A 21,508-nucleotide genomic window follows, 5' to 3' on the forward strand; every position below is an offset into this window, starting at 1 on the left:
TATATACAGGAAAGGCAATAAAAGAATATGATAGCGTACACCAGAGATTTGATCCCAAGTGACATCTCCAGCAGACTTCCCGCTCGCATTATCCGTAGCAATGTCTGTGCTTTGGCTTTTCCTCCACGGCAAGACAATATCCCCACCCCAATGCCCCACGGTCAGGATTAGGCCCTGCACCCAGGACCTAAGGCACAAATCTCTGCCACTTGAGCCAGAGAAATCTCTACGACAGGCGCGAGGGAGGAGCAGGCAGGGACAACGGCTGGGGAGGGACATGGGAGGGAGCCGTGGTCCTGTAGATGCACTGCCCGGGTTGACCTCCTGCCACCAAAATCAGTCCCTGCCCCATTACTGATTGATATAATACATTGGCTTACATAGTATGGATTTATACTGGGTAGATATAGTATAACTGGTTGGGTTATTCTCCTTGCAAATCAGCATTTAAAAAAAAAAAAATAAATAGCTAGTGGGTTTAGGGGAGCTCTGTCATTTGCTGCTCAGTTCAAGGCACCCCAAAGGAAAGTCCAAGTTTTAAAGGGCAGATCCAGCCCAGAAAGCCGTGAGATGACAGCAGCAGAATGAGGCAAACCAAGTCCTAATGATATGTCTGGTAAAACAGCAGTGTGTCTGGACCTGCCGTGTACACTAGCAGCATCCTGAGGTCACCAGTAACACAACAGGGCTCTGCTGCAGCCCCCAAAACTCCAGCTGGACCAGGTCAGTCTCTCTTGGCTAAAGGGTTCTGTGCTCCTCAGTCTCCTTTAGGTGCTTTGCAATGCTGCATCAACCCCCTCTGGTTGACCTGCCACTGCTTGCTGTGACTAAGCAGGCTTGCAAGCTCACCACCCCACCAGATCAGTGTTGCCACGGTGGCTGCTTGGCTTTTTTCAGCCTTTTTCTACTTTTAGAGGTGTGGCGAGGTGGGTCCTCAAAACCACACTAAAAAAAACCCGAGCAATCAAGCAGAGGTCCCCCAAAACCAACTCAGCACCATGGGAAGGGCTGCAAACAGGATGTGCATGGGACATCAACACCCTTGGGTTCCTGCTGGGTCCCTCTTCATCCCTGTCCCTGTCCCCTCTCCAGGCTGGTGGTATGGCTCACAGCAGGCAAGACACAGCTACACTGAAGCAAAAGGGCACTTCTCCGAGCTGTCAGCATCTGCTCATCTCCGCGTTAGCTTAATTACATTAAGGCGTGAAGACCAAGTGCATAGGAAGCGGTGGGACCCTCCAGGCGCCTCCCAATCAGCCCCTGAGTCCTTTTCCATTGAAATGTCTCCCAAATCCTCCTCCAAGATGCTCGCTGTCATCAGGGTGAGGAAGAGGAGCCTCTGGCTTCGGGTTGGCCCCGTGGACCAACTATCTCATTTAAGCCATTGGCTAGAAGACGAGTCCGTGAAAGGAGCCCGATCCGCCCCCACCTGCCGCCGGGCTGCAGCCCCCCGATGAGTTGTCATCATCCTTGTCCCTGTCAAAGTCTCTCCACCACAGCGGGGATTTCGGCAAGGCAGAAATGTAGGCAGCTCTGTTCCTCGCTTCTTTTTCCTGCTCCTGGGAGAAGAAAGCAGGAAGAAATATTACAAGGATATCGGAGGCTAAATGACCTGGGTGGGGGGATGCTCCTTCCTTCCCCAAGGAGCCGGGAGCTTGTTTGGTTGCCCCTGGGAGCCTTTTCTGAATTAAATCAGGGTGAGGAGGACATGTGCTTGTCCCTATAGCTCAACGGGAGGGATGCAGCAAAATATTGCATCTCCCCAGTGATTGACAAACAGCCCTTCCATGCCACCTCCTGGAGAGGAGGGACCCCATAAATTCCCCCCAGGCACTGCTCATGTCCTGCAGGACATTGCTGTTTGGAAAGCACTGAACTCCTCCACCACTTGAATGAAATCTGCTCTAGTTTGTATTCCCAGCTCGCCCATCTTTGCCAGGCACTTAGGAGAAAATTACAGGCAGAGCTGCCTGGGGTGGGCAACAGCAACTCAGAATCACAGAATGCTATGGGGTTGGAAGGGCCCTCCGGAGATCATCTAGTCCAACCCCTCTGCCGAAGCAGGTCCACCCAGAGCAAGTTGCACAGGAATGTGTCCAGGTGGGTTTTGAATGTCTCCAGAGAAGGAGACTCCACCACCTCTCTGCCTCTTCCAGGGCTCTGCCAACCTCACAAGAAAGAAGTTCCTCCTCATGTTTAGGTGGAACTTCTTATATTCAAGTTTGTGCCCATTTCCTCTTGTCCTGTCACTGGGCACCACTGAAAAAAGACTGGCCCCATCCTCTTGACACCCACCCTTTAAGTATTTATAAGCATTGATCAGATCCCCCCTCAGCCTTCTCTTCTCCAGACTAAAAAGACCCAAGTCCCTCAGCCTTCCCTTGTAAGAGGGATGCTCCAGGCCCTTCATCATCTTCGTAGCCCTCTGCTGTGTCCTCTCCAGCAGTTGCCTGTCCTTCTTGAACTGGGGAGCCCAGAACTGGACACAGGACTCCAGATGGAGTCTGTGGGCCTCACCAGGGCAGAGCAGAGGAACAGGATGACCTCTCTCAACCTGCTGGTCATGCTCTTCCTGATGCCCCCCAGGATGCCATTGGCCTTCTTGGCCACAAGGGCACATTGCTGGCTCATGGGCATCCTGTTGTCCACCAGGACTCCCAGGTGTTTTTCCTCAGAGCTGCTCTCCACCAAGTCAGCCCCCAACCTGTACTGGTGCAGGGGGTTATTTCTCCCCAACTCAACCCCAAGGTGTCTTGCACCAAACTTGACACCCAATTCCATTGTGAAACTGCAACCCGTTTATATCTAAATACTGAAAAGGAAAAGGGATTTGGCTTCAGGCAGCGGGTGGGTATCTGCACACACGGATATATTCAAAGGACACGACCCTGCTGCTGCCCGGATGGGTGGGAAGGTGGCCCCTGGGCCGGGCAGCCGCAGGATCGCACCCTGCTGTGCACGGCGGCGGGAGTTACCTGCAAGTAGAGGATGTTATCTTTGGAAATGGCTTCCATCAAGTCCTTATGGAGGGAGGGCTCACCGTGCAGACGGCCAGCCTCAGCCAGGGCCTCGTGCAGCAGGCAGCTCTGCCTGCCCGGCCGCTGCCTGTAGAAGAGGACGTAGGCAGTGTCCTTGGGGAAGAAGGAGGTGACGTTGCTGACCGATTCGAAGGAGGAGAAGGAAACCCTGGTGTCGTTGAAGAGGTACCACTGGATTTCAAAGTCCAGCTGCTTGTCAGAGGCCGGTTTCGGCATCCTATCCCGGGGTGGCCCGTGGGGGACAGTGTCGGTGCACTCTCTGGAGTAGCAGTAGTAGTGGCCACTCTCGGAGGAGATGCCTGAATGCACCACCACACTACAGAGGTCATACACGACAGACACAAAGCCACTTTCTGGACCAGCCCTGTCCTTCCCATGGCAGCAAACATCCTCAGTTTCCTCTGGGGCAACAAGGACGGGAAGCTTGAGCACCACAGGGATGGAGACATTGTCCAAGATCTTCTTCCTCTTCATAGTCCGTGGGTCGAAGGAGAACCGCAGCAGTGTGAGGATGAGGTAGTGTGGACCCTCCGTCAGCTCCGCCACCTTCTCGGCATCCTGCAAGGAAGCACATTTCTCACAGTGGTATTTATTCTCTGCTGTCAGTCTCTCTGGGGATAGAAAATAGTTAATTAAATCCAGGACGGATCTAGAGTCCTTGGGAGCACACGCTTGCCCCCCAAAAGCTGAAAGAGGGTCTTTGGTTGCATCCACACCGACAGCATCACTGCTTAAGGGATTTGCCTGTTCTCCAGGTTCTTGGAAACCCAATGTTTCCACCAGCATTGGTGAGGCTGCAGGTTCTCCAGTCACAGGGGGTTTCCTCGGGATCCAGGGAGACCCCGTTAGGTGGCTTGGGTTTTCAGGAGGCTCAATAAGCTGTGGGCCAATTTCTTCCACTGGTAAAACAGACATGCTCCCACGCAGATTCCTGTCCGGTGGGGGGAAAGCCAGCGACAGGTCTGTGAAGGCTTCTTCTCGGGAGGAGACGTTCAGACACTTCAAGCAGCGGATCTTTGTCATCATTTTACCCCCAAACATCTTCTCAATCAATGTCTTGTTTACGTAATGATGCTCCACTGCCTGAGACATCAAGCTGGATTCCTTGAGTTTCTGGTAGATCCTTTTCCCGGTTTTTTCTTCTTCGTGCAATCTTTGACAGGAAGAAAAAAAAAGCTGCGTTATCCATCAATGCAACACCAAGAGGTAGTTTCTAAAGTATGATTTCTGTTCTTCACTAAATGGGGTTAGTCTGGGTTAGTCCTCCAGTGCACAGGGGTCTGGTGCCATGTATGGCCCTAAGGGAGGGATGTGGGATGGATTTGGGAACCTGAGGTGCCATTGATCCCCTCACTTCTAGGGGGATCACTGAGACACCAGAGATTCAGGATTTCTAGCTAAGAGAAAAGCAACATCAATTTTACAGAGAAGGCTGAGTGACTTTTCAGGCAAATCTCTGACTTTGGTGCAATTCCCTTTGCCTTCAGAGCAAAGGCAGAAATTTTCCGGCTGAACTAAGTTCTGATTTTACACCCAAACCCGCCCAAACAGGGTTTTATCAAGGGGCTCCGGACCAGTCTCACCATCTTTCACCCGAAACCTCCACCCTCTCAACTCCTCCAGGTCTCAGCCACTTGCCCCATTTGCATGTGGATCAACGTTAAACTTTACATCAAGTCTTGGGATACTGTTGTTACTGGGCTCTGAAATCACACTGCTTGCCACGTACCGGTCCAGCAAGTACTTGAGATACTCAGAGCAGTCCTGCTGAGCGCCAGGGGTGAACCAGGGTGGCCAGGAGGCAGAGAGGAAACTCTCAGGTGAGATGGCAGGTCGCTGGCAGCAACACAGAAGAAGAAGAAGAAGCATGTTTAATCCTAGGGTTTTGGTTCTCACTTCACACAGAGGGATGGAGAGGGGAGAGGAGGGTCTTTCTGGCTGCTTCACTGGGACCAGGGTGCACCCAGGTGCCTGATAAGGTCCCTGTTTTTCCCCTACAAGGGCTAATCCCAGCACATGGGAAGACTTTCTTGGTTTGCTGAAAGCCAGGACTGTAAGGATGAATTCCAGCCACTGTTTTACATATAGAATCATAGAATGGTTTGGGTTGGAAGGGACCTTAAAGATCATCCAGTTCCAACCCCCTGCCATGGGCAGGGACACCTCCCACCAGACCAGGTTGCTCAAAGCCCCATCCAGCCTGGCCTTGAACCCCTCCAGGGATGGGGCAGCCACAGCTTCTCTGGGCAACCTGTTCCAGTGTCTCACCACCCTCACAGTAAACAATTTCTTCCTAATATCTAATCTAAATCTCCTCTCTTTCAGTTTAAAACCATTCCCCCTCATCCTATCAATTCACTCCCTGATAAAGAGTCCCTCCCCAATATACTTCTATAAAATACCCATGTGTTTATTTCTTCCTGTAATTGTAAAATGGTTTATTGGCCGGACCCAGGGACTTCTACTTAATTCAACCTGAATTTAATTTGATGCTCTATTTAATTTGATGAGGATCTCTTTCACCAAATCCTTTCATTAAAAAAAAAAAAAGCAAAATATCCACTAAAATTCCACCTGCCATTCTGATCACTGCAGGCAGGTAATCTGCATTACCGGATAATGTAATCACTGCCATTAGGAAGCTGCTGTCTAATTAACATGGAACAAGACTCATCTTTGGCAAAGAACTGAATTTAAGAACAGCCCAAAGAAGAAAAATAACTAGAAGGTTATTAGGAAATTAGCAGAAAACTATTAAACATAAACTACACAACAAGCTTCTGTGTTTGCTCATCAGAGATCACAGACACCCCAACCTGCCATCAAAAACTAAGTTTTTCTATGACCAAATATTAATTCTAACAGGTTGTCTATATTTTTCTCCCCAAAGCCATCTATAATGGCATAATACCACAATGCAACAAGCCAGGTCTATCAATCAAGGCTTGGAAAACAGAGAAGTGCAGATGACTGGTTTCACAGCGACGGAAAATTCACTGGATTTTCAAAATTGTGTCTTTCTAGGGACAGAAAGATATATTTTCAAGAGAGGAGATATATATGACCTATCTGTATCTCTAGGAATCGCTCATACTAAAATTCAGGTTTGTGAAGCAAGCGTTCATAATTAATTTGTTTAAGGGTATTTAATAGTTGGTTTGTTTTTTACTTTCCCTCAAATACAGAGGATTTGGAATGTAAAGAGCGGGGGTTTGTGTTTGGTTTGGTTTTGTTTTGTTTTTTAACAAAACCACTTTTAAGGCAATTTTCGCCAACTGCCTGTGTTTTGCTGTGAAGAGGACGAGGGAGCTGCTCCAGTCTTCTTCCTCACTGCGCAGCAAGAAACAAAAACCTCTGCTTTATACCAACAGGCTTTTCAGCTGGCCCACATATGTAAACTATTACCGCATGGATTTCATTGTCAAAACTACTAGTTATTACATCAGTCCAACCCAGGAAGGCCACAGGCTGAAGACAGGCAGCCTGGTGCGAACACAGCTCGCTTTCACGGGGGATAGGAGCTCACCTCCTCCACCCCCAAAATTAGCCTCTTCCATATAAACAAAATTCGTCCCGTTACGAAAACCCACCAAGATCCACAGCTCCTTATCAGCACGTTGGAGTCGGCAGGAAGCAACTTGGAGACGAGCCTTTCCGCAGCCGACAGTCCAAACAAATAACTAGAACATGAAATAATTACCTGACTGTGCTCCAAAAACGCAAAGAGCCACTGGAGCTTTGTCATCAGGGGCTGGGAGTTGCCCTCGGTTAAATTCAACACCGAATGCCGAAAGCTGCAAAAGAAAAGCAGAGATGCAAAACCCTAAGATGGAAAAAAATCAGGGCAGGACACGCAAGGCCGGTGCGATGAGCAACCCCCCGAGCAGTCTTGAGTGGGAGCAAGGGAGTGAAAACTTACTCTGAAGCCATGAAAAGAGACTGTATGATGCTGTTCATGTAGCAGGTGTTCCCCAAGTTAATTAACCCGATCTTTCCCGTCTCCGATTTGGACGCCAGGCGTGGGTAGAAGCAGGCCAGCTCATTCTTCTGGGAGGTCCAAGCATTTTGCCCCAAGAGATGTTTAATCCGGTCTTCATTTGGAATAGGAAGAGCCTTGGAAAGAGAGATGTGTGTTACGAATCGTTCTCTTTCCACATGAAGAATTAGTAACTGGCAAATGCAAAACTCCTCTGCTAGAGGTGTTCATGCAACTCATTTCCCCTGCTCTTCACATGAACATCCACCCATGCAAGGAAGGTGTTTAGCTGTCCTTTAGAGGCATTCAAGTTTAAAGTTATAGCTAAAAACCATCGGCATGATCAGGACTTCTGCAGGCCCCCCATAAGAATCATAGAATCATAAAACTGTTTAGGATGGAAGGGACCTTAAAGATCATCTAGTACCAACCCCCTGGCCACAGGCAGGGATACCTCCCACTAGACCTGGTGGCTCAAACCTGCATCCAACCTGGAGATGAGAACTATCTTCCCTCAACCTGCCTACATGGGGTTCAAACTTGGAATTTAAACCCTTTCTTCTATCCCAATTTGAGGTGTTGAGGTTAGGACACCTCTACCAGTAGGACAGCCCCTCTACACTAGGCTGCAAACTAAGATGCCATTTCCACATGGAAAACCAAAAAATGTTCAAGAGGTACGTGTCTTACTTTAACTGCTTCTAGGACTGGTTCGTAGAGATCTGGAAATCCTGAGAAGCGGAAGAACATGCAGTGGATGAGCTCAGCTAGCTGCTCCAGGGAGCTAGCAGCAGAGTTGGAGTCCTCCTTCTTCAGAGAGGCCACCAGCCTGGGGATGTGAGGGAGCAGCTGGGAAAGGAAAATTCACTGCATCAAAAATGGCTCCAAATGGCAGAGCTTTAACACATATACAAGAGAATGAAGTTCACACCCAGGCAGAAAGGACAGCCAACAGCAGTTGACCTCAGTCCCATTCTGGACTTCATTCTTCACCCTATGCACTCAAAAGCAGCTCTTTTGTTGAGTGCAAATGCTATAGACCCCAGGCAGCATGTTTGTGCTGCTGCTTTGCCGTGCTGCAATTTCCATTTTTTCACAGAATCACAGAATGAGATGGGGTTGGAATGGACCTCGGGAGATCATCTAGTCCAACCCCCTGCCAAAGCAGGGCCACCCAGAGCAGGTTGCACAGGAACGTGTCCAGGCGGGTTTGGAATGTCTCCAGAGAAGGAGACTCCACCACCTCTCTGGGCAGCCTCTTCCAGGGCTCTGACACCCTCGAAGTAAAGAAGTTCCTCCTCATGTTTAGATGGAACTTTCTATGTTCAAGTTTTTGCCCATTTCCTCTTGTCCTGTCCCTGGGCACCACTGAAAAAAGACTGACCCTATCCTCCTGACGCCCATCCTTTAAGTATTTATAGGTGTTGATCAGATCCTCCCTCAGCCTTCTCTTCTCCAGGCTAAAAAGACCCAAGTCCCTCAGCCTCTCCTCATCAGAGAGATGCTCCAGGCCCCTCATCATCTTTGTAGTCCACATCTTCTTTGTGCAGATCAAACTCTACTGAAACACACCCCCATGGTGGAGAGGAACAAGATACGCCGAGTGCCAATGGCAGGGATTCAAACCTACAGGACAGACAAATCAGCCTACAGCCATATTTTATTTTATGCTGTATAACCTAAACTGGAATTGGTATGTTCGGGTGGGCGGTGACAGGCACGTAAACACCACATTTGTTATTTTGCTTTCTTCTAGAAAATTTAAAAAAGAACAAGCAGACACAAACACAACTGATACGTTGCTCACGGGCACCCTCTGCTGACCCCGCAGCTGCACAGAGAATTAATAACCTATTCCCAACCCTGCAGATGTGCTAAAGTGACCCTGGGCACTTACGCAACTTTTTTCATATTTATATTTTATGTGATTTTTACCCCAGAACAATCCAGGACTAAAGTCTCAGGATCTCCAGTCTGGCCATTTCCTGCTCCTCCCTTCATTTCGCTCTCTTCTTTCTCTCTCTCTTTTTCTTTCTCTCTCTCTTTTTCTTTCTCCTCAAAATGTTGGTGATTTTAACTATTTCCTTTCCACCACAAAAAGTTTTGTTGGGGAAGCAGTACCATTTTATAAATCATTATTTTGCCAAGCTGTGAAGGGGAACAATTCTCAAAACCCTTCCAAAGAGCCAGGGCAAACACAAAAAGATAAGCAGCAAGACAGGTTTGTGCCTTGTTTTTCTTTTAAAATAGGGGAGGAAATTTGTGCTTGCTGGGCTGCAGATGGAAACTTAAAGCCAAGAGCAACTGACAGCTTTTGGAGTGTTTCAAATTTTGGACGCCCAACTAAAGACAATCCGTTGGAACAACCCTATTTTTAGAAACCGAAGAGTTTCTCAAGAAATTCAGGCTCATTTAAAGTGTCTCCAGCTGAGAAACGAAAAAAACATCAGTTGAAAATGTTGGCTAGCTTTACTTTTTTCCAGCCTTATCTGTTTATTCTGTGAATTTTAGGTGAAAAGCCAAATGTAAGGGCTTTAATGAAAAAAAAAAGTATAAAATGAAATATTAATAGGAGTAATTTTCCATTGCTTCTTTCATCAGTTCAATCATTGCAAGCATGATTTTGCCTTCAACTCTGTTTTTTAATTACAGCATTCCAGGGGCAACACCAACAAGAAGCAGGGCTGTGCTTTAGTGTCAACAGCAAAATAAAATATAAAATATCACTGTGGAAAAGCAAAGGGGAGATTCAGATGCTGCTAAAAGTGGTTTTTTGCCTTTAGCAGTGGGGAATCCATGAAGCAGAAGTGTTCTGATTCAGTCTTCAAGTCTTATGGCGCTGATGCTGTGCAGTGCTTGGAAATGTGTCCCATCACTCCAAGAAATGGTAATGGGTGCCACATATTGGTGACAATTTGAAGTCAGATGTGGGATGGGCCCCACTGAGTCCAAGGGACAGTCAGGCACCTGCTTAGGAAACAGCAAGGGCTGTTTAAGAATATACTCCCTGTCCTCCACTGCCAGAGCCTTCTGAGATGCTCTCAATGCAAAGGTTTCACCTAATGCATCCCAAATCCAGAGTGGCAACATCTACAACACCTCAGCTGAAAGGGTGGGAACAATGGGGTCCTATCTTCTAAACCTGATCCTGAAACTACATCCTAAGCCAGCCTGGCTCAGCATAGCCCTGCTCACCTTCCTGCCCCAGGTCACCCCTCCACCTCCTCCCCTTTCCTTCTCCAGGAAAATACAATAGAACCATAGAATCATCGAATTGTCTAGGTTGGAAAGGACCTTTCAGATCATTGAGTCCAACCTCCAACCTAACTCTGATAAAACCATCATTAACCCATTTCCCTCAGCACCACGTCCGCCTGTTTTTTGAACACCTCCAGGGATGGTGATTCCACCACTTCCCTGGGCAGTCTGTTCCAATGTTTGACAACCCTTTCAGTGAAGAATTTTTTCCTAATATCTAGTCTGAACCTCCCCTGGCGCAACTTGAGGCCATTTCCTCTTGTCCTATCACCTGTGACTTGGGAGAAGAGATCAACTCCCACCTCTCTATAACCTCCTTTCAGGGAGTTGTAGAGAGTGAGAAGGTCTCCCTTCAGCCTCCTTTTCTCCAGGCTGAACAACCCCAACTCCCTCAGCTGCTCCTCACAAGACTTGTTCTCCAGACTCCTCACCAGCTTTGTTGCCCTTGGTTGACCCAGACCAAGCTGGTCAATACTGACCATCATGATTTTCTGCTAGATTAGGTTTCACCTGGGCTCCTTTCACAACACGGTTCAGCACACGGCTGTACAAATGGTTCAGCACAAGGGAGAGTGGCTGGGTGAAGCGGGTGGTCTAAGAGCAAGAGCAAGGAGGAGGGGAACCTCCTCTTCCACCTGCAGGGCTGGCAAATACCAGGTTAAAACCACTGCAAGAGCAATACAGCCACTGCTGGTGAGACCCTCAGTGTGGCTTGACAGGTCATCCAATACATTTAACTGCACCCTCGACTGGTGGACCTTGAAGTTGCGAGAGGACCACGGGGATGCACTCACCCATAGAGACCACTCCTCCAGCTGGTAGAGCACGGCAAAAATAAAGAGGAGCATGCCCACATTGCACTCATTTCAAATCTGGAAGGGCCAAGCCCCAACCAGCCTTATGCTGATTTATCCCCTGAGATGAGCCATCCAGCTGATAAGCCTCACGAGAAATGGGAGGAACCATCAGAGGAGAATGCAAAGCCTCACTTCTCTGCCGCAGGGTGGTTACTCCATCTGTGGCAACCAACCAACACCTTTTAGGCTCAAGACTTGCCTCCATATCTCAGCACCAGCTTTGTGGTGCCCCAAAAGGTGTTGGGGCTGCAGGAGAGGGTGAGCAGCTGCCAGGACAGGCTGAAAGTGGGCAGGCAGGGTTGGGTTTACATCACTTGGTAAAATCAAGCAGGTGAAGGAAATATTCCCCAATATCTCAGCACCTTAGGCTCCCTCTCACCCATGTTGCCCCGTGGCATGGTTACAGTCGGGGTGATGCCCTCATCTGAGCACCAGATGTGGCCTTACCAAGTGAAATGCCTCATGGGAGTGCTGGAAGCTCAGCAGCATGTACTGCAGGACGGACAAAGCCCCCTCTCTCACAATGGGGTACAGCAATTTGGAGAAGACCTGGTGGAGGAGAAAAGAAGCAAATGAGAAGGCTGGATGGCACCACAACACACATGAGAAGGGACCAGCAGGAAAGAAAGGCACTGGGCATCTACCATGGCTGCTGGTCTGTCCCTACTCCACACTGGACATCAAAGCAAGCAGCCCACAGCCAATCCTCCAGCGTCATCTCCTGTCCAGAGCATGGCCTCAGGGCATCCTAAAAATGCCATGTGGGTGATTCTTACTCTTTCATAGCTGTGCAATGTCTGGCACAGTGAGGTGCAGAGCTCTGTAACACCGCTGGGTCTCACTATCTCCTGATGGACAAGGCCGTGCAAGCAATGCTAGACTTCCTAAAATGTGCCTCTTCTGTTTAATTATGACATTTGGAACTTTATTGTCAACCTTTCCGGTGAAGAGATAGAAAGCAAAGGTCTTTTTTCAAAGGATAAGTAATGATATTTATCCTGCTTTACAGAAAATGGCCTAAGTTTGACAGTGCCCTCTAGCCCTTTCAGAACATACTTCTGAGAGTTTCCAAGAATCATGTGTTATTTTAAGGGCTGTGTTCCTTTCCTATGCATTAAAAACGAAAGAAAAGATAAAGAAAAGTCAGAGATCCCTGGTTACTCTCCCAGTGCTCCCAGTGCTCAATGCATGAAGGGGATCACATAATAATTGCACAAATGCAATTATTTATAATGTTCCAATACCAATAATTATGGTATTGATAACTTCTGTGGTGATTTCCACCGGAGGCTCAGCCAGGTGCTACCCCCATCTTAGGAAGGAGGGAACAGCAGGACCACAGCATGGAAAATGTTTTTGAAGAGGCAAACAAATATCAGCACTTGCTCACATGATGCCAATTGTCATCAATTGGTGATGACATCATCTCAGTTCACATCTCATCCTCATTTGGTGGAGAGGCAAGAAGATAACTCTGGTGCAAGGAGAAGTCTGTTGTTCACTTTCATGTTTAAAAAAGCCCACTGACCTTTTCAATTTTCGAAAGAGTAACTTCAATCAAGATGCTGAACTTTTTCACTGCAGCCAAACCCTTCAGCAGAGCAATGATCCACTTGTCTATGTTCTTTCCCAGGGGCCACGATACCCAGTCGATCATCCTAAAAGGAAATACAAACTCTTAAAGTAAATTTAATGCACATGTCCTGAAAGACAAGCTCTGCTCTGGGTTAAACCTCCTCCAAATTCGTGTCCAGTCGGTGGGATGACCAAGTGAGAGATGGGCTCCTCATAAGGCATTTCACATGTTATTCAAAGCACAGCAGAGCCTCAAGTTGAATTACCCCAATGCCATGAGCACTCTGTGGCTCATCAGAGGACCTGACCCAAGTCTGTAGAAGAAAGTGGGGGTTTCTTCCACTAACTTCGGTCAACTTGAGTTTGAGGTTTTACTGGCAATATGGTGTTCTATATACCACAGCTCTACTTTGTGGGTTTTCTAACATGTCTTCCAGAGGTGACATTAGGAGGACAACCTCTGTTTTTAAAGAATCGTAAGGCAGATCTAAAGGGGTACTGATGGATACCTGTATCTGCATGAGGTGCTGATCGAGGTCTCTGCATTGTCACCGTTAGAGAACAAGTGACACAGGTATGATCTCTGCCTTGTTACTGGTAAGGAAAACCCACTCAGATTCAGATCTTTAGATTCTCTGCATGGGAAGCATTCATTTCCAAAAACACACTAAAAAAAATACTGGCAACCCTAATAGAAGCCAGATATTCCTGAATGTCACAGCTAACAAATTTCTTCTATAGCCGCTCAACCAAAATTTTGCCATGTGTCTGCAAGTAATAAGTATTTTACAGAAGTCACTCATAAACAAAATAACCTCAGAGTGAGTGATGACAGGATGTTTCTGTTTAAATATAATGCTAAACAAAACTGGGAAGCAACTAAATCTTGGGATCTCCACGGGTCAAACTTTGCTAACCATTTTAGTAGCTTTGATTTGAAAATATTCTAGATCTTCAATCTCCCACCTCAGCCCAGTTATCAGTCCCACACACACACCAAACACAAAACAAAACACCCAACCCAACAATCTCGGACATTAGAGCATGCCCTGGAGTGCCACATCTACATGTTTCTTAAATACCTCTGGGGTTGGTGACTCCACCACCTCCCTGGGCAGGCTCTTCCAGTGCCTGACCACCCTCTCAGTAAGTAATTATTTCTAATATCTAATCTAAACCTCCCCCTCCCCTCATATCTGACTGGCTGACTGACAAGCAATGTTCTTCAGGATTTGATGATGTTAGCACAAACATCCTGAACATGGCTATGAAATTTGTGATGATGCAAAGCTGGAAGGTATCATTAACACAATAGAAGGATCAAAGTATCATGAGGAAGACCCTGATGATTTGAGGTGTAGAACAGGGAGGAAATGTTTTGATTCAAGATACATGCAAGCACAAGAAATGGCTGCTACATGATGGTAATTCTTCTGCTTGAAGATGACCAGCCAAACATCGGGTGTCTATGAGTTCTCAGTGTAACAGTAGCCATGGAAAAGACCAGCACCATGCTGTGGTGCAGAAGATAAGGTGTTTTCTATGGCAAAACAACGACCTCTCAAGCTGTTGTCTAAGTCTATGATGAACTGCACCTGGAAAACGGTGCACAAACCTCACCATCCATGTCCAAGACCAATAAACTGAAGGGGGAGCAGGTGTTGAAAAAGCCTGTTAAGATGGTCAAGAAAAATAGAACCTTTCCTGCAAGAAAATAACCTGGCTTAAAAGCTTAAAATAACCTGGCTTGTTTAGCACAGCCATGGGAAAAGAGAAATGGGAAGGGGCTGCTCTGCCTGCACACACTGAAGGAATAAACACCAGGAAGGGGAAAGAGCTATTTATATTGGCATAAGAGCAAATGAACCATAAGATGGTCAGAAATATATGTAGGTTGACTATTAGAAGAGAGATTTGAGCCATTAAAGCAACCCAGTGGTAAAATAGCTATAAAAGAAGAGCAGTGGGAGCAAAAGCCCTTCCTGCTTTGAGGAACGTAGTTGAACATTCATGAAAGGGGTCTGTAATGTCAACGCCTACAAAGCAGGGAGATGGATCCAGAGATCTAAATGTCCCTCTTCACCCTGTCCTCTTTTACACAGGCATAAAACAACCTTTAAGCTATTTTTTAACAGCATTAGCGGCTAAGTTACAGTCCTGCCTGCTGCCTGCCTGCCTTGTTACAGTAGGAAGAAATTACATTTTAAATCCACATTGCACTTTCCACATTGCAAGAGCCACAAATGTCTTGGAATCCAAGGCTCTGTTTTTTCAAAGGAGCCATTGTTTTGGTTTGTTAAACTTTTAAAGGCTCAGATCCTAATTTCCAGAGGTAGCACGTGCCTGTATCGCTGTGTGATGACAGATGCCTTCTTCATCTGGACCTGGGCCCTTTGCAACAGATCCATCTCCAGGGAAAAAAAAATTAAACTACCAAATCAGTGAGCACTTTTGAAGTCATGGATGCACTTTAATAGAGTTTATCTGAAGAGAAACAAACGCTAAAAGAAACTCTCTAAAAGAGATTGTGGTGTACACTTACACCAGCAGGTGCCAGGCTTGCTTTTTTTTTTAAACCACTATTTGTTCTTTAAAGGCTTGATCAGAAGCTCCACCCCACGTCCAGTTTAATCCCTTGCTACTAACTCCCAAACCCAGACGTTGGGGGAAAAGACTTCTACATGCCACCGGTTTGTCAGCAAGATTAAGCTGAAAGATCCTCTCAACGTGTACATTTTTCTTTTATTTTCTAGGCGGGGAGTGCACAGTCACCAAAAAGCCAAGAGTCGTGCAGTTTTCTGGGGCACTTGTCTGCCATAAACACGCCGCCAAAACTTCCGTATTTCTTCTAAGTGATCTTAATCACATTTTGCAGGCTCTGCTTAATGTTCAGCTAACTCTGAGTAACCATTTGCTCATCCTCCTGCGTGACAAAGGAATGCTTTAAGGAATGATGCAATTGATTTTGCAGCCTCTATATTTAGACGCTGGCGCTGTCGGAGGATTTATCACCTGGAGCTCGCAGAAGCAGGTTGCCAGAAGGAGAAAAAGATGGAGAAGAGGGTTAAGAAGGGAACTGATAACTTAATCTTTTCTTCTGGGTTGCTCTGGACTCCGGGAGAACCACGACCTTCCCCAGCAAGTCAAAAAGCAGCAAACCCTTTCTGCATTCATGAAGTTCCCATCAGGAATAATATGTGTTTCTGTCATGTAGCCTTATTGGAGGACACACAAATTCTGTAATGAGAAGAGGAAAACAGATATTTCCAGAGAGCAGCTCCCTTGGGTTAAACCTGTGTGCTGCTGTGGGTGAAGATCACCCATTTAGATGGAAACCTCTAAGGTAAGCATGGGTTGAAGATGCTCCTAAGCAAGGCTGGAGCAAGACACTGGAGCACAGGAGAGCTGTAGGACTTGGACACAAGAGTGCAAGGAAGATCTGGTGACACCAAAGAGGGCTCTTCAAAGACCAGGCCTAGCACATCAGGTAGTATTTCACCCCCAACTCTTCATCATGCCTTGATGTCTCCATTGACTCTGCCGGCACAGAAGGCAGAGATAAATGTTGGACAGGACCAAGATCCAGACCAGCAGCACCACGTTCATCTGACAAGGTCAAGATGGGATCATTGAAACAGTTGGTCATACCTCCCTTTCCAAGATTTTTAGCTGTGAATGGTGATTAGGATGATGTCCTTCTGAAGGGAGATGGGGATCAACATGAAATTCTGTAAAGGAGATTTTTTGTGAAGACAAGGCCCTCAACAGCTACTGGAAAAAAATCAAAACTCTTCAAGAGATCTTATGTTGGGCATCCCATAACACTAATTATCAACCAAATAAAATAATAATAACAATAATAATAATCATCATTAAAAAAAATAAATAAAGTCTTTATTCTAGTTCTCTAGGCCCTCAGGGCTGGAAAAAAGGATCAAAAAATTCCCCATTTCCCTACACTTCCCTCACTAGACAGCACCAGCCAAACTGGTTGTGATAAAACCACACAGAGGAACTCAGTGCAGGCTTTTCTCCAAACTGAGAATGATGTTACTACTGCAGCTTGTCCTACCTGCCAATGGCCGTCATCATTTGCACATCGGTGATGCTGTCATCGTTGGTTAGGTTTCTTATGACGCCATCCATGAGCTCCAGAGGGACAAATTGGACCACGCTGGCCAAGGCGTTGGATGGCGCTTCCTGCTCCTCTGCAAGACATGGATGAGTGCCAGCAATGAAGATGTTAGTCACCAGGAAAACCAGGCACATGAGGTCATTTCTTGTCTCTAAAAGCCAAATCATTTCTGCCTACGCGAATGAGCAGATAGTCAGCTGGTGTAAATGAGCAACGTGGAGTCCACACTTAGCTGTGCTAGGAGGACAACTCCCCAAATCTCAATGCAGTGCCTAACAAGGTTGGGGCATAGTAGATGGGCTGTTGCATAAAGCCACACACAGCCCAAAGCACAAGAACATTCTTGGGCCAACCCTGGGTCCCAAATTTCCTCTCTATGTTCTCACAGAAACACAGAATGATATGGGATTGGAAGGGACCTCTGAAGATCATCTAGTCCAAACCCCTCCCAGAGCAGGTCCACCCAGAGCAGGTTGCACAGGAACGTGTCCAGGTGGGTTTGAATGTCTCCAGAGAAGGAGACTCCACCACCTCTCTGGGCAGCCTCTTCCAGGGCTCTGACACCCTCAAAGTAAAAAATTTCCTCCTCATGTTTAGATGGAACTTCTTATGTTCAAGTTTGTGCCCATTACCTCTCTCTTTATGCTAAGTACTGCAAATAATTGCAATGGGATGCAACTGCAGGTTTGCCTGCCTGGAGCACCTTCCAAAGGATGAGGCTTTCCAACAGAGGACACTGAAAACCCCATCGCTCTGTGGGCTTAGGACTAGTTGGAGCAGGAGCTCACTCGCTGGCAGAGTCCAGCTTTTCACAGCTCTGGTATTTCCTAAAATCTTCTGAGACCCTCTGTAACACCCTAAAGTCCCTAGAAGTTGGATAAACATTTTCTGTCCCACCTTAAAATACAACCACCCTCCAGAGAAATAGTAGGGCTTCTTACCTCTAGGTCAGTGAGAAATAAGTCCTTAGCTTTACCCTTAGTTCTTGACAAGGAGCAGACTGTGAAGTCCCATCAAGTCAGCCATAAGATGTTTTTCTAAACATTTCTAAAAGCTTTCAAATCCCACTCTAACCTGCTGCAGATAAGGTGCTTTCCATTAAGCCCAGATGATGCTGGAAAGTGCTGAACACACAAACTTGGGCTGCAAATATTTCAACCCCGCTGACAGCTCCTGTGTACAGCCTCTGTCTGGTTTCAGGGGATATCACTTTTCCAGCCTAAACCCCCGGGTAACTTTTAGGGACACTTGTTTATTATATTTCAGCTATGGTTGAAGTGGATGAGAACCATGCGAGACATCCAACTAATAAAATTTGACTTCATAAGAGCCAACATTTACATTCTCAGCCTTTCTTTTTTTATTAGTTACCTGTTGAAGAAATGATAGTGAACAGCTCCTTCAAAGACGGCAGGATGGCTGAGGTCTGAGTCCTCCAGATCCTCTGCAGCAGACCGCTCACTTTGTTCACCTGCTCCAAAAACTCCATGATGTCCTCTTCCCCCTCGGAGACGCACTGGAACTGCCCGATGCACCGGATCAGCTGCTGACAAAACAAGACCTGATGTTTGCCCGTGGGAATGCACTGAGGGTGCTGGGTCAAGAGTTTGCTGATCTTCGCACACTGCTTGGGGCCAGGCCTCTCACAGACTTTCCGGAGCACCTCAATCCTCAATAAGCTGAAGATGCTGTTTGCTGATGGGCTTTCCAAGACAAACTGCAGTCCTAATTGGATATAATCGAGTACATAATGGCTTCTTTTCCCCAGAGGTCCATAGCCTTCCTGGAGGAGACTCAGCAGGAAGCGGACATTGAAGAACTCCTCAAATTCCTCCGGGTGGTAGTGGCCGTAGACCTCCAAAACCTCTTTCCCGATCTCTCTCTTATACTTGGTGTCCCCTGTGAGATAAAGCTTGGTAGACAGCTCCAGCATGGACCAGCATTGCTCACTGTCCATGGGTTGCTTCGCTGCCTCAATGACACGCCTCACAAGCCCTTGCTTCACGTTGTTGGGGTATGAGGACATCACCACGGCTTCCAGTATCTTATCCATCTCTGCTCCCAGCTGCTGAAAGAGAGGAACAGAGCAGCAGATTAGTTCAAACAGGGTCTGCTGAGCTTACATGCCCAGGTTGGCAAGGGAAGTCAAAGAAGCAGAGCTTGAGGCCTGTCTGGGGCCACTATGAAGATGACAATTCTTGCGCCCTTTTCATAGTGGCATTCAGAAGTTTCCAGCCTGGTGATCTTTGACTGAGACTAAATCCACAAACTGAATAAATACACAAAAATATAGGATTTCTTCAGACTAATCACACATTTGAGCATTTTTGTTTTGTAAACAACTAACTGCAACCTTACAGTTGACCCAAGGGATGGGTGAGCTCCCTCTCCTTGAAGGGTTCAGCAACTCCAGATGGTGCCCCACGTTTCACAAAATCCAGTCCCCACTGGAGACAGCCTGCTACAGACCCACAGAGGGGCTGAGTGGGGAATTAGGGGAGCCAGGGTCTTCCACTGGTGTCTCCTGGCCCAGGTGTCCTCAAGAGGCAAAGATCATAGAATCATAGAATCACAGAATCATAGAATCATAGAATCATAGAATGGTTTGGGTTGGAAGGGACATTAAAGATCATCCAGTTCCAACCCCCTGCCATGGGCAGGGACACCTCCCACCACACCAGGTTGCTCAAAGCCCCATCCAGCCTGGCCTTGAACCCCTCCAGGGATGGGGCAGCCACAGCTTCTCTGGGCAACCTGTTCCAGGGTCTCACCACCCTCACAGCAAAGAATTTCTTTCTGGTATCTCATCTAAATCTCCCCTCTTCCAATTTAAAACTGTTACCCCTTGTCCTGTCACTACACTCCCTGACAAAGAGTCCCTCCCCATCTCTCCTGTAGCTCCCTTCAGATATTGGAAGGTTGCTATAAGGTCTCTCCAGAGCCTTCTCTTCTCCAGGCTGAACCCCCCCAGCTCTCAGCCTGTCTTCATAGGAGAGGTGCTCCATCCCCCTGATCATCTTCGTGGCCCTCCACTGGACCCGTTCCAACAGGTCCATGTCCTTTCTGTGTTGAGGACTCCAAAGCTGCTCTCCTGGTGGTTGTCTTCATGTTCAGGGAAGGAGGGAAAAGCCCTGGAAAGCAGAGATGGGATTGCAGCCTCTCCGTGCCATGGCAGGGGGGTACATTTGACATTTACGCCGCGCTGCCCCAGCCACCCCGGCTGAGTGGTGCAGTCTTGGCTGCTCCCCAGGGACCTGCCGCATTTGTATGCAGGACCGAAGCGAGAGGGGAGAGAAACTGCAGAGTCAGGCAAAGTTTCTCATTCTTCACGGCCTGAATTCATCAGCAATAAAGCCTTAGGGGAGAAACGGCTTAAAAAACCCCTAAGGATTTCCCTGGAAGAGCTCAGAACATTTATAACCAGGTGTTGGATGCACCACCGCACGAGAAACTCCCTTACAGAGTGATAACATCAGACCACCAGGATTTCTTAAAACATAGTATAGAATAGAATCATAGAATCATAGAATTGTCCAGGCCGGAAGGGACCTCCAAAGGTCATCTAGTCCGACCTCCCCACAGTCAGCAGGGACACCCCCAACTAGACCAGGTTGCCCAGGGCCTCGTCGAGCCTCACCTTGAATATCTCCAGGGAAGGGGCCTCAACCACCTCCCTGGGCAACCTGTTCCAGTGCTCCACCACGCTCACAGTGAAGGGTCTAAATAAAGGCTCACCCACAGCAGGTCCCCCCAGTGTGATGTGCTGCACAAATACACGTTTGGAGAACGTCCCCCCCCCCGTCTACAGCCTGAAACAATCCGTGGAAGAGGGAGGAGGAAGGTATGTACCATCTTCGTTACCTAAATGAGGGATCACGGCAGGACAGACCCATCCACGCTCATGTGTGTCTGCCTGGAGGAACAACCACCACCCTTCTGTTCCTCAGTCTCCTAATCTGTGAAATGAGGACAACACACAGCAATTCCTAGTGGGGACGGTTGAAACTTCCTTCGTTAGCACTTGGAAAGCATTTGAAGCTTTTCAAGTGGGTAGTGTTATATTAATGAAAAATATACGTGAAGGTGGCATATACCCCAGGTATGGTTTTCATACATGACATCCAGAAAGGACCTCAGAGGATGCCATCCAAGGACCATCCCATCCCGGGAGTAAGCCTGTATCTGAGCCAGAGAGTATCTTCTCTCCTCGTAGACAGCTGCTTGCTGCTGGAGAAGGAAAACCCGTGCCAGATACAAACCTCAAGTTCTGGCTCACAGCTGCTTGGTTGGGAAGCCTTCCCACTTGAACAAACATCACCTTTTCCCATCATTGCTTCCCCCACAATCTCACAGGATGAAAAAACCCATGAGATATGCAGGTTTTTAATATTTCCAGAGACGGAGACTCCACCACCTCCCTGGTACAATCTCACAGGACTAAAAAAACCCATGATATATCCAGGTTTTTAATATTTCCAAAGAAGGAGACTCCACCACCTCTACGGGCAGCCTCTTCCAGGGCTCTGCCACCCTCAAAGTGAAGAAGTTCCTCCTCATGTTTAGGTGGAGCTTCTTATGTTCAAGTTTGTGCCCATCACCTCTTGTCCTGTCCCTGGGCACCACTGGGCCCCATCCTCTTGACACCCACCCTTTAAGGATTTATAAGCAT

The 21,508-nt window shown here is 47.5% G+C and overlaps 1 protein-coding gene across 1 annotated transcript; it reads right to left on the bottom strand.

Moving 5' to 3' along the window:
- USP35 (ubiquitin specific peptidase 35) lies at positions 1-19,469 on the bottom strand. The gene is made up of 10 exons (XM_014947089.1): positions 18,211-19,469; positions 16,777-16,912; positions 12,658-12,787; positions 11,577-11,678; positions 7,705-7,863; positions 6,958-7,151; positions 6,739-6,832; positions 4,768-4,874; positions 2,976-4,191; positions 1-1,559 (listed from the first exon to the last, which is right to left on the bottom strand). Exons 1-10 carry the CDS (start codon positions 18,890-18,892, stop codon positions 1,389-1,391), a joined length of 2,991 nt encoding a protein of 996 aa, XP_014802575.1. The 5' UTR covers positions 18,893-19,469; the 3' UTR covers positions 1-1,388.
- Between the last annotated feature and the right edge of the window lie 2,039 nt (positions 19,470-21,508).

The sequence above is a fragment of the Calidris pugnax genome, unplaced genomic scaffold, assembly GCF_001431845.1.
Source record: "Calidris pugnax isolate Ruff unplaced genomic scaffold, ASM143184v1 scaffold121, whole genome shotgun sequence".
Taxonomy (NCBI): Eukaryota; Metazoa; Chordata; class Aves; order Charadriiformes; family Scolopacidae; genus Calidris; species Calidris pugnax.